This window comes from Ptychodera flava, chromosome 8 (genome assembly GCF_041260155.1).
Source record: "Ptychodera flava strain L36383 chromosome 8, AS_Pfla_20210202, whole genome shotgun sequence".
Lineage (NCBI taxonomy): Eukaryota > Metazoa > Hemichordata > Enteropneusta > Ptychoderidae > Ptychodera > Ptychodera flava.
In genome coordinates, this window is record NC_091935.1 from 15,344,155 (window position 1) to 15,357,116 (window position 12,962).

Below are 12,962 nucleotides of genomic sequence, written 5' to 3' on the forward strand. Positions count from 1 at the left end.
CTCAAAAAATGGTGACAGTTTTTTTTCCTTCTAATTGAACTATATTTCGTCACTGCGTGTAAATTAAACCATACAACAGTCAACTGAACTACAGAGGGCAAAGGTCATAATACTTCAAGCAGTGTGCATCATAAAAAAACTTTAAAATGACAGAAAACAGGAAGTGAAGTGTCTAGGTGAATTCGAATGTTCGAAAAATGTGAACTGTATGTTTATTGGATGAGACGATAAAATTACCGATGTAGCGAGGGTGTCAATATAACTCGAAGGTTCGCTTTCATTTTTTTTACCAATCGACTTTTTTGAGTTTCAGATTTGAATTATCCCCGCATATAAATTGCCCAAGGTTTTGAGGGTTGTTATAAATAATACACCATCGTGTGCTGGCGACCCGGATGTGTCCTATCACGGGCGCTGTTTAAAATGACTTGTACAGTCTGCGAACAGTTGTAGGGATGGTAAAATGACATGAGCAGTAAAGATCATCTTCCTTTTCGCTGCACGGTTTTTGCATACGTTGCCATGGCAAGGATCTAAACTCCTAAACTTCAAGATTTTACTTTACAGCACTAAATACATACAATTCTAGATTTTGGTGTGGTGTCGAATACCAGGCGTGCACAGAATCCATTCAATTCAATGTTTGATAGTGAAAGTGATACAGAACGGTGTTACCAGTTCGTCTCCGCGCGCAGGTGAGATGCGTGGTTGATGAGCACAGACAACAGGAGATAACGGTATACGATACAGATCATCTCGTTTAAAGAGAATGAAGTCCAAGGTGTCGTTTGAAACTGTAAAATTGCGGTAACATACTTTCTCTCGATTTTAAAACACCAAAAGAATCGCCTAACCGCGCAAGTGCTTTCCGATCGCTCGCTGCTCTTTCTTCAGAGTCTCCGTGTACTTCAAACGTGTGTTTACAGTGTTCTACAGGTAAAAGCCACACATTGAGTTTACACTGCCGAAATCTGTGAGCTTGGGCGGCTATTCCTGGCTATTCTTCGCTCGATTTCCAGGGCTTCGTTGGTCAATTCGAGGGAGTCATCGCTCACCAGCGGGACCGACACGGGGTCCGATAACAATCCTCGACGGTAGCCGTTGGTAAACGTTCGTTGAGGCTGACGACGGCACAGCATGAAATACACCATGAACAGGACGATGGCAATCACAGACCCCGTAGATACGATAGCTGCTATTATAATCATTCTTCGATGGTGATATGCGCTCCAGTCCTCTAAAGTCCTCCCAGTTGCTATGGTTGCTGCCGGAGCTCGCTCCATGGTCGTCGAATGGCGTGGCATTTCAGCGGACCGCTCGTTTGGCCGCACGATTATCGACATCGTGAACTCATCGAATAGTTTCGGCGTGGTTGCTACACAAGTGTACGTCCCCTCGTCGGCCCCTGAAATAGTTTTTCTGGTGAGGCAGCTCATTGGTCGCCGATTTATCGCGGTACCGTCTTGCAAATACCAGCTGATTTGGACATCTTCATGATAAGTTTCTGTGTTGCAACACACGGTGGCGGTGTTACCAACCTCAACCGTCAGGTTGCCGGCATGGTGTTTGATTATCCGCTGTTGGCACCTGTATTCCGACAGCGATACATTCACAATCGCCCGGTTGCGGAGATAGACGGGCTCGTGACAGTAACCCGTGACGGAGTGAAGAGAGATGGCCTTGATATAGTCCGCGAAATCATACATCTCGCAAGTACAAAGTAGTGGATTGTCGTCCAGCGCTAAGAACTGGAGACCTTGAAGTTGTGAAAAGTCCGAGCTTCTCAACAGGTGTAGACGATTCCTTCGCAGGTAGAGCATAGATAGTGCATATAGACCGGCAAAGGCGTGCGTCTCGATTTCGTGTAGTTTTAAATCTAAATCATCCAAATAGAGGCTGTGTAATTTCCCAAAGCTTTCGCTATTGAAAGCGTCAGCCTGCAAATTCTTGATAGGGTTGCCACTCAAATCGAGCGTTCGGAACTTGGTCGAGTTCACGGATTTGAGCGCGGTTGACGGAATAGAGGACAAATTGTTCCAACCTATCATCAATGTTTCCAGTTTCGACAAACCCTCAAATGATGCGCTGCTTATCTCCCTTATCCTGTTTCTGGACAGCGATAACACAGCTAGATTTTGTAACGCACTGAAAATACCTGACTTCAAGTAAAAGATGTGATTACCATCAAGATAAAGCACTGTCAGCTGTGGTACATCCATCCACAAGTCGGCGGTCCCAAAATCCGTCAGTACATTTTCGCTGAGATCTAGCGTTTCCAGGGCAGTTAACCCATAAAGATCCCCATTGTCAAGTGACGCGATTGCGTTTTTGCTAAGATTCAGACTTCTTAAATTTGACAGGCCATCGAAGGTCCCCTGGTTCACCTTTTCGATGGCGTTGTCGTCCATATTGATGATTTCCAGCCGCCGAGGAGCGAACAGGAAAGCATCTGACGGCAGTGTCGTCAGCGTGAGCGAGGTCACGGTAAGTTTAGTCGTATTCAGCGGCAACGCACGAAGACTGGTCGAAAGATCACTAACTTTAGTACAACGTGCTTCAACAATTCCAGAGGTCGGCGACTCTGAGCACACACAACCAGAACTCGTAGGACAGATCGCTCCGTCAGCATCACAGTTCCGTACGATCACCGACGTACTACTGGTCAACACAATCCACATGAATATCTTCAAAGTTGCCATTATTTTATGGTCCCGAGCCAAGTACTCATGTCACTAGACAAAGACCAGAGTGAACTTCACCAGGAAAGGCCAACCTTAAAACAGGCGTGACTTCTCGGAAGTTGTGTTGTAAACCTCAGTCCCCTCTACGCCGCCATGTTTTGATGTACTAGGGTCTAAAGATCAGTGTGCGCAAGGTGTGTGAAGGGAAAGAAATTCTTATTGGATGAACGCAGCGGTCACTGCATGGGAATCGGGCCTGACTAAAAAGTAATCCAAACACAACTGTGGTCTCTCACGGCACTACACCTACGCGGTATGCAAATACTCGCCTGTCAATCTCATTGAGAATGTGGTGACGGGGTCTTTCCACAACTGTTCTGTCCCTCCTCCTCCGGACATTCAACGAGTTTTTTTCTCGGCAGCGTCAGCGACGGCGAACTGCATCCAATCTAATGTGTGTCCGTTCAGAATCTGGCAGAACAGTTGCAGATAGCAATATCATGGGAGTAGAGAAACGCCGCCCTCATTTCAGATGCAAATTCGATGCATAACATAATCAGCGCTGTTTACTGTCGGAGAAAACGAGAATCATATTTCACGGACGACCAACGTGACACGCTCGTATATACGGTTTTAAAAAGCAAGTGATTTAGTGTTCCGCAGCGGATTTATCCGTCCTGATCGCGTAGCGTTGAAATTTAACGCCGTTCCCGCACTGAACCTTCCAGCATGGGAGAAGAACTTGTCTGCAGTGCATAATTCACAAGTTATAATGATGTATTTTGTGACTTTCTCCGCGTCGCAGTGCCCCAAATAACTCTGAAACTTGTCCTCTTCATGAAATTGTTTCCTGGTGGAAAATGCATGTTTTACGCTAGGAAAAATGCCAACGGATATAATATATAGTGCCATTTGACCCAGATAGAACGTACTTGAACGATGTACCAAAAGTTCATCGTTTCTCTCAGGCCGTCTTTAGTTCATTCAATTAAGTTCTCCATCAATTTATCGGAAGAGTATTAGTAACTAATAACTTACCCTTTGCGCATTGTGTCTGGTATATTGCTGACTGTCGCTAGGTTCTTGCAATATAGCTCAATCGACACAAACACATGATATATTTTATAATGGTCAGATTTACTACAGTGCATATCTATATACATGTACACATATGAGTAAATCCATTTTTACATTCATTTATCTCTGAAAGACGATGATAGGGGATGTTCTACTTTTTAAAAGAGCAAAAGGCGAGGATAACAAACATTTTATCCTCAGATTGTTGGCCTATCACCAATTTGCAGTTCCACCAAGAAAAACAAATCGCGCATGCGCTTGTTGACTCATTAACTTTGCACGTCCTTCGTCACCTGGCGCAATATCCGTCCAATGAGTTTATAGGTTTTCCGTCAGAAACCTCAGAATTGATTACCCTTCCATTTACTCATGTTATTCATATTGATAAAAATTGAATACGTCACGTATCGTGATGTGTCAAACAGTTCAATCTTTGTACATTAATTTTGATAAGCACGTTTAACACTGTTGGGGTCTTTTTCCCAGGCTCAATATTGCGGATGGAGATTTCTTCATCACTCGTTGAATGATTCGCGTACCTGGCCACCACATAGCACGTAGCACATAGGATCTCACGCACATACAGTTAACTCTGACATAGAAATCTTATTTGCATATATTTAATTATACACAATGCATATCTACATTCACCATGGCAGTTTATCTTGTTTTTGTACACTTATCACATCAACATCGTGTCCAATTTACATTTACCCCATAACGAAGACACGCACGATGATTGGCTGTCTTATTGTGGGTGCGCACCATTAGAGTGTACGTCTAAAGTGTAGAGACACATCTCCCGGTGACTAATATCACATGATTAATCTCTGTATGAAATTCAAGTAATGAAAATACGTGAAAGTACTCTACCAACAAGTCTGCGTGGTCATTGTCCTGTATGCAAGTTATTTTCGTAAACGATCAATATTGCTTTGTCAGCAAATGAATGGAGGTATGGATATGACTTAGTACGTTATGGCATAAGATTTTCTTCGCAACAAAAAATTCATTGCGTCTCAATTGAATTCAATAATCTTTATCGTTTTGCTTACTCCGGTTTTATTTTATGTCCAAGTTTCGTCTAAAGACGTTGCTTTGGATCAAAGACAGCGAAATGTCCAGCTACATAATTGGAAATTAACAACAAGAGTTCCTATGGACAATTTCTATTCCTCACTTATCGATCGATTGTTTTATTAGCTCCGCTGTCAGCGACGCGGAGCTTATCAAATAGGTTGATTATCCGTCGTCGTTCGTCGTCCGTCGTCGACGTCCGGCGTCCGTCGTCGTCCGTCAACAATTGCCTTTCCCTCTGAAACCACAAGTCCAATTGCTTTGAAATTTTATATGCAGTTCACTTGGGGTGACCTCACTTCAGTTTATTTAAATCATGGTGAAATTTGCATATTTGTATTTTTGGGGCATTTTTTGGTGTTTTTGGTAAAAAAATCTTCTCCTCTGAAACCGCTCGTCCGATTGCTTTGAAATTTGATATGCAGTTTGCTTAGGGTGACTTAAATCAGATTTGTTAAAATGGTGGTGAAATTTGCATATTTGTATTTTTAAGGCAATTTTTGTCATTTTTGGTAAAAAAATCTTTAAAAATCTTCTTCTTCAAAACTACTGGTCAGATAGCTTTTATATTTGGTACATATGTCCCTAGGGATGATCTATTTCAGATTTGTTCAAATTGTGCAGAAATATGGAAATTTGCATTTTTAAGGCAATTTTTGCCATTTTTGGTCAAAAAATGTATTTCTCAAAAAGTACTGGTCTGATAGTTTTGAAATTTGGTATACAGGTTTCTATAGATGAACTAAGTAATATATTGAATTTCTGATGAAATCTGTAATTTTGTATTTTTGGGGCAATTTTTGCCATTTTTGGTCAAAAAATGTGTATTTCCAAAACTACTCATCTGATAGCTTTGAAATTTGGTATACAGGTTTCTACAGATGAACTAAATGATATTTATGGAAATAATGATGAAATCTGCAATTTTGTAATTTTGGGGCAATTTTTGCCATTTTTGGTCAAAAAATGTGTTTCTCAAAAAGTACTGGTCTGATAGCTTTGAAATTTGGTATACAGGTTTCTACAGATAAGCTTAGTAATATATATTGAATTTCTGATGAAATCTGTAATTTTTTTGTATTTTTTGGCGCAATTTTTGCCATTTTTGGTCAAAAATGTGTATTTCCAGAACTACTTATCTGATAGCTTTGAAATTTGGTATACAGGTTTCCATAGATGAACTAAATGATATTTATTGAAATAATGATGACATCTGCAATTTTGAATTTTAGGGCAATTTTTCTCATTTTTGGTCAAAAAATGCGTTTCTCAAAAAGTACTGGTCTAACAGCTTTGAAATTTGGTAAACAGGTTTCTATATATGAACTAAGTGTGATATTTTGAAATTATGATGAAATCTGCAATTTTTATTTTTGGGGGCAATTGTTGCCATTTTTGGTCAGAATATTTTATTCTCAAAAAGCTACTCATCAGATAGCTTTGGTTGACATGTTCTTAGGGATGATCGGATGTGATATATTCAAAGTATGATGAAATCTTCAATTTTGTATTTTTGCAGCTTATTTTAGCCACTTTTTTCTGGCCACTGCATTGAGTTATCAAACATTTCCACCTTCTTCATCAACATGTGTCAAAAATAGTTATTCTGTACATAAACACAGCGGAGCTATATCGGCCGCTAGGTCGCTTGTTTTAGTGTTTCTGTTACATTTGAAGGGAAACAAATGAATGCTCTGGATTGTTCAGCTCTTTCCTCCGGAAATCACTCTAGTCCAATCCCCCTAGAAACGTATTGTTGAACCTTTAAACCCTAATATCAACTGTTACCATGCTGAGTAAGTCATGTGGTGGCAATAATGCCTCCGTCAGGATGTAAAGGTAATATGGGGGTTATAGTCTATACTGTATAGCAGTAAACGTTAACATACTCATCCATTGCATGAACGGTAGACCTAAGTGGTTCGTTAAGGTAGAATGCGCCTGGGGGACACATTCTGACTCTAAAATTTTTACAATTCTTTTCTGATCTACCACTTGTAGGGGTTCTTTTTAAAGCTCTCGGTGTAAGAAAACTTTTCGCCGGCTTAGTTTTTCGAAATTCGAAAAATTTTATTTTTCTCCATAGAGTTAACACAGAGATAGCGGCCATTTTGAATTTTAAATATCGGTAAATCTTCAGTTATTTGATTCTCTAGTACCAAAATTTGCTTGGTGACCCCCGATTTTTTATTCTTGATTTTGAAAAAGAATGGTTGAAAGATTCTTTGAGGACAGTTTGAGCAAAAGTTGAAGTCTTTCACTTTCGAGGCGCATACTACCTCAAGTTGTGCGTCTGGCATGAGCGTGAAGCCATTTATTTGTGTACAGCGTGTAACCTCAGCACTCTTTGAATTGTACATTATAAATGAGCTTTTTGAAGATCAGATCACTGATGGAAAAAGTTAGATAAGTTCACACACGGTAAAATTCGGGGAAGAAATCCCACCAACCTACTGGTAACAATTTCTTATCAAAACGTGCGAACAGATTTTTTTACTCTCTGGCGATTTAAAGTTACGAATCACACAAAGTCAACCATTTGACTCCAGGAGTTTACCCAGACCTGGTCACTGAGTTTCGAAACACCTGACATCATGTCTTGGTTTCGACTCTATTGTCTCGTGTTTATACTTTGACCGATGATTATTTCAACATGTGACATAACTGTTTGTGTGTGACCTCACTTCCCTGGACGGTCAAATTTTCACACACATTGTTGCGTTCTCTCCAAGATGTTAGATTTCATCTGAAAAGAAGACTACTTATTGACCTAGATGCCCAAAGAGGAAACGTGACATCGCAATTTGTTCTTGTAATTTATTATATGTACATATTACACTACGTCACACCACAGGCACAAGAATATTTAATCTCATAGGTTTGATTGAACAACATTTTTATGATTGCTCGTTTTATGACAGGACGAAATCCATACATTCCATAATTGTTACAGGAATAACACTCAGTTATGTTGACCCAGAGTTGTAAATGAAATGACCAGGTGTTGACACCAGCGGTATTTCCTGTGTCACACGCCGGGGTCACACGCCATCTATGTAGTTATGAATGTCGCTGCCTTACCATGTGATTCTGTCCGACGCGTGCTGTGGCGTACAAACTGATAGCTTATCTGCAAATTGCATCGAAAATACCACATTTTCACGCAAATCCCCGTGGTTGCTGCCCATTCTAAGCTTTAATGGCATTTTTAGTTCGGTCGATGACAGCAGAAATGGGCCATTTGCGAAAAGATTATTTTATGCTGCGGTCTCGTGTAGCGGTTTTGGTCTTCCGATCGAGTCTTGATTGCCAACTGAAAGAAATACTGATTCGGTCGCATTTTAGAAGAGCAACTCACATAAAATTGTCGATATATACATGTCCAAAATTAAGTTTTGAGAATAGGGGCAGAAACTATACGAAATGACAAAATACACAATATCGAGATTGACATGTTGATAAAACTGGCTTTCCTCAACGGATAAAAAGTATAGAAATCAAAGCGGGAGAATATAGTATATCTAATTGCTTCGATACTTTTTCGAGCACCTCGGCATGTCAGGGATAATAGAGTTCTGCCCGCCAGTTGCCATGGTAACCGTTAGACTCGGCCTGCGATAAGATTCTTGCACTGTTTTGTGATCTCAGAGCCACGAGGTGGGGATTGAGGTCGCGACTTTCCTGATAGCATTAAAAACACACCCGACTTCACATCAAAGGGCCCGGGCACTGCTAAGCTATGAACAGTCGAGCTCACTTTGTGACGTCATAGGCTGTGAGGGAATTTTGAGAGTCAGGTTACCCAACAATATCATTGCCCAGGTATATTTCAAGCACTTGAATATAAATCTATTAGTCTTAAAGATAATATTTATTAGTGATTTTGACTTGTGAACGTATGATGGTTAATAATAAATGCTCAGATCTGTCTCTGACGTCATCAAGCGATGACAAAGCCAATTAAATCTGGACAGTATTATCACAAATCAGCCTCACATAAACTTCAACGACTTTTGCCACGGTGGGTCGATTTCTTCCTCAATGTAATATGTTAGGCCTTTTAGAACACCAAAACATATACCATGAGCGATTAATGGAAAACAATATGTTTCATTTGATTGTAATGGAAGCGGTTCATCTAAAAAGATTTGCTGAACGAGTGCAAACCTTGCGCCCCGGTCTGTCTACAACGGAAAGCAAGTAACTTACAACAGCGGCAGCGTACCCGTCTTGCAACGCATCGTTTCAATGTTGTCTCTTCTAAGTAAGAGTAGAAAAGAAGGATGGTGTTGATTCTGGATACACATCGAAACAAAGTTTCGGCTTAATGATCTCATTGTCACGAGCGTGGGGGGGGGGGGGGAGGTCCTGCGTCCTGTGTAGTTCACTTGTTCTTTGAATTGCCAAACCGCCAATAGTTCGATGTCAAGAGAAATCAACGGCAACATTTAGGCTTGGAAACTTGAAAACAAAATATGTTAGATTCTTAGCGGGGTTTTGGCAAAAATGCGATACATTAAGACATCTTAGGCTTAGAATTTAAAGACATTTGAGTTTCTGCTTTCAATTGTTGGAAGAAGACCAATGTCTCCCCTTCACCGTGTTGGAATTACCGCTACCAGGACAACATGATCTCATCGAAAGATGGCAGCGCAAAATATCATCATGACGCTTTGCATGTGATTGAAGCATGACTGTGCGCTCCTAAAATGGCTTTTGTAGGAGACACCGAGACATGTCAGGCAAACGTTAGGACGGTGTGCGTGCGTGGGTGGCTGAGTTGTCAGTTAGCCGTGGATTTCGTGACTTGGTATGACAGGAAACCGGAATTCGACCTAAAGGCTTGGAAGGATGTCTTGAAGTACGACGGCGCTAAAGACACTGCACCCTCAGTAACATGCAGTTCTTTGACATTTCACGTGTTCTCGAATGCAAATCCTTATTCTTACGATTCGAAAAACGTCACAAGCGTGTGTATAATTACTAACAGTTTCGAAGGAAAATCCTCAATTTTTAAACATTTTCAACTACCTGTTTGTGTGTGTTTCTCTGTCCATATCCGTCTGCCTCTATCTTTTCTCTGACTGTCTGCTCTCCCCTCTCCCTCTGTCTTTCTGTCTGTGTCTGTGTCTGTCTCTCTGTCTCTGTCTCTCTGTCTGTCTCTCTCTCTCTCTCTCTCTCTCTCTCTCTCTCTCTCTCTCTCTCTCTCTCTCTCTCTCATATGTTGACAATTTTTCATGTGGTCAGAAACAGACGTAGCACGGTTATCGGATGCATAAATCCGTTGAGTTTAAGTCTCTATTGCATTTGGATCCCTGTCACGCATAAACGCTTCGAGGAAGGAGAGTGAGCTTCTCAGAACTGCTGCGCAGTCTCTATAACACTATCGACCCCAGCCTTCATGCATCTTATATTATTCGCAGTAGATGTTGTTTAGTTTGCCTGGAAGTCGTTATGATATTTCTAGAGGGAATTCAAAGGATAATAAGTTATCTAGCATAAGTGGAGGTGTGCACACTGACCTAAGGACTGGTTTAGCACATTATCAGATCATGGCAGGCGCCAGACCAGTATACACGCTGGTCTGCATATGTGAACAATTTAACACATGAGACTACTCAACATAGTTCTTCAAAATTGCAATTTTTTATCATGGGCATCGCAGAGTTGCACAATCTGATCGCGAACGTAAAAATATGTGGGTGCGCCAAATGTCATTGTACATCCGTGTTTGCCGTTATACCGGAGTTGGATGGTCAAATCATCAATCACGCTGTACATTCGGATCGTGAGGAGAGAGTGTGATTTTCGTAAGCTTTTGGCATATGAAATCATATGAACATCTTTGATTCATAAATTAAAGACGCAAGTCTGTCTAATTTTGAAGGTGCATAAGTACAAACTGACAGCAAAGTTCACAATTACCGGCCGATGCCAATCCTTCAGTTTCATTTGTAGATTCTGAATCCGTTCGCGCCTCGAAAATGAAGACTTGAACTTTTGCTCAAACTTTCCTCAAGCTAACTTTCAACCATTGTCTTTCTAAATCAAGAATAAAAATCGAAGGCCACGGTGCAAATTTTGGTATTACAGAAACACATTACCCATTTTTTTACCGATATCTGAAATTCAAAATGGCGGCCATCTCTGTGATATCTCAACGGAACAAATCGCCATTTTCAAAAAGCTAACTGGGTAAAAAGTTTATTTACTCCATAAGCTTCAAAATGAGCCCCAACAAGTGGTAGGCCTAAAGAATATTGTAAAGGTTTGAGACTCCGAATATCTGTCCCCGAGGCGTATCCTATACTGAAAGTGCGTTGCCCGGAGGAAAATAAAGAAAACCAATAGAGAGGCAGGTATGACACGATGAATTATGTGCACATAAAATGGGACAGCTTTAATCTTGTTTCCCCCGAAGTGATGATGCTTGAAGGAGAGAACATGCAAAGCCTAGGAAATTACGCAAATAATTTCGACATTTTTTTTAATACGATGAACCTCCAAGAAATGTGTACAGCAATCCACAATTGTAGCAGAGTTGTAAACAAATGGAATATTTATGTGGAAGCAACTCATTCTATTTTGATGTCGAAATGTTGAAAGGAATACCACTTCATATGGAATCCAACAGGTGGTCGTGTTTTCACCGAGGGTTAGATCCCAGCAACTTTTGCTTGGATCATATATGCCGTGGGGGAATTTGAATTTAGCCTTGTACGTTGTTTCTTATGAGGTCAGAGGTCAGAAGGAAGAAAGCTTGTCAAGCTATACTCTAAATATTATGGCCATCGCATCGTCGTAAACTACGTGCCCCTTTACGTCAACAGCTTGGCGCTACCCGTAAAGAGGTGCTTGATTTTTACGTAGGTTTGCGGAGTGGAAATCATGCTCTGGCTCGCGAGAATGGGCCCTCGTCGTCGCGGTTTGAGAATAATTTACGTATTTCATGCTGTGAGTTCCTTAGAAACGGAAAGTCACTTTCGTTGCCGTCAAATGAATATTACGACGATGCCTGTTAATAAGTGAAGACAACACACAAATGGCATTTTGTGGCCTTTTTGAAGTGACCCCAAACGCTTTGTTCTAACAATTTTGGAGGTTTTGGATGTACAAAGTTTAAAGGGAGGGGGTCGTCGAAACTGCGCCTGCGCGGCTTCCTTGTTTACAAACAATGCATGCACGATATCTAAATGCACACGTCAACATAGCTGCAACAATACAATATCACGATGTACATTACAACAAACATGTTTTTACTTTTATCAATCGACAACGTACCTTGGATAAAGTGCTAACATTGTTCGTATGGGTCTCATACGACCTTTGGACGCATTTTCGACCGCCTCTCTTTAAGAGCAAAATAACATAACGTCCGGCTACGGCGTATATTATACAGGACAACTATTAAAGTAATGTTGTCGATCTAATGGGGCAGTTTTATATCAGATTTATCTCTGAAAACACAATTTCAAAGAAGAGTAAATAATTTAAATCGTACACCCAGTAAATGTCAACTTGCTCGCCTACTGCACGATCTCTGCCTTCAAAGCGAATATCGGTCGAGATACCACAAAAAAGTAAAAGTATAGTAGATAAATGTAGGGGCGATAAATCCTTGGGATAATAAAACGTTTCCTTTCATACTCTTTAAACTTAATAAGCACACTGCACTATGTGTGTCATTATCGATTCACTATCTTTTGACATTTAATCAGAGGTTCGGCGTGAGGAGGGCAGGGAAGTGAAAATCTGGGGGTAAATGGCACTAAATGAGTAATATCTCATCGTTTTAATCAGGAACGAGGGTTCGTCATATTGATCAACCCAAGAACCGGCAAAGAAGATATATTTGAGAAGTCAGTCGACAGAGAGTATGGTGTTCATAAGCTTAGAGAAATTGCTAATACTCTGTATTTTGACATACTTTAATAGGAAATAAAAGAAATGTGCCTGTTTTAAACAATAAAATTATGAAAATATGATCAGACGATACTGCCTTTCAATTTGAATGACTGTATTAGCTCCTAAATCTCACTCATAAAGGTTGCTCGGGTTTCTATGCCCACCATAGTAACGAGCTTGCGGACATATCGATCAGACGAGCTACATCGCAAACACCTGACT

General features: G+C 40.6%; 1 protein-coding gene across 1 annotated transcript; it reads right to left on the reverse strand.

Annotated features, from left to right (window-relative positions):
* Window positions 1-956: 956 nt before the first annotated feature.
* On the reverse strand, window positions 957-2,699 carry LOC139139536 (leucine-rich repeats and immunoglobulin-like domains protein 2). Its single transcript, XM_070708448.1, has one exon. The coding sequence runs from the start codon at window positions 2,697-2,699 to the stop codon at window positions 957-959; it is 1,743 nt and encodes a 580-aa protein (XP_070564549.1).
* Between the last annotated feature and the right edge of the window lie 10,263 nt (window positions 2,700-12,962).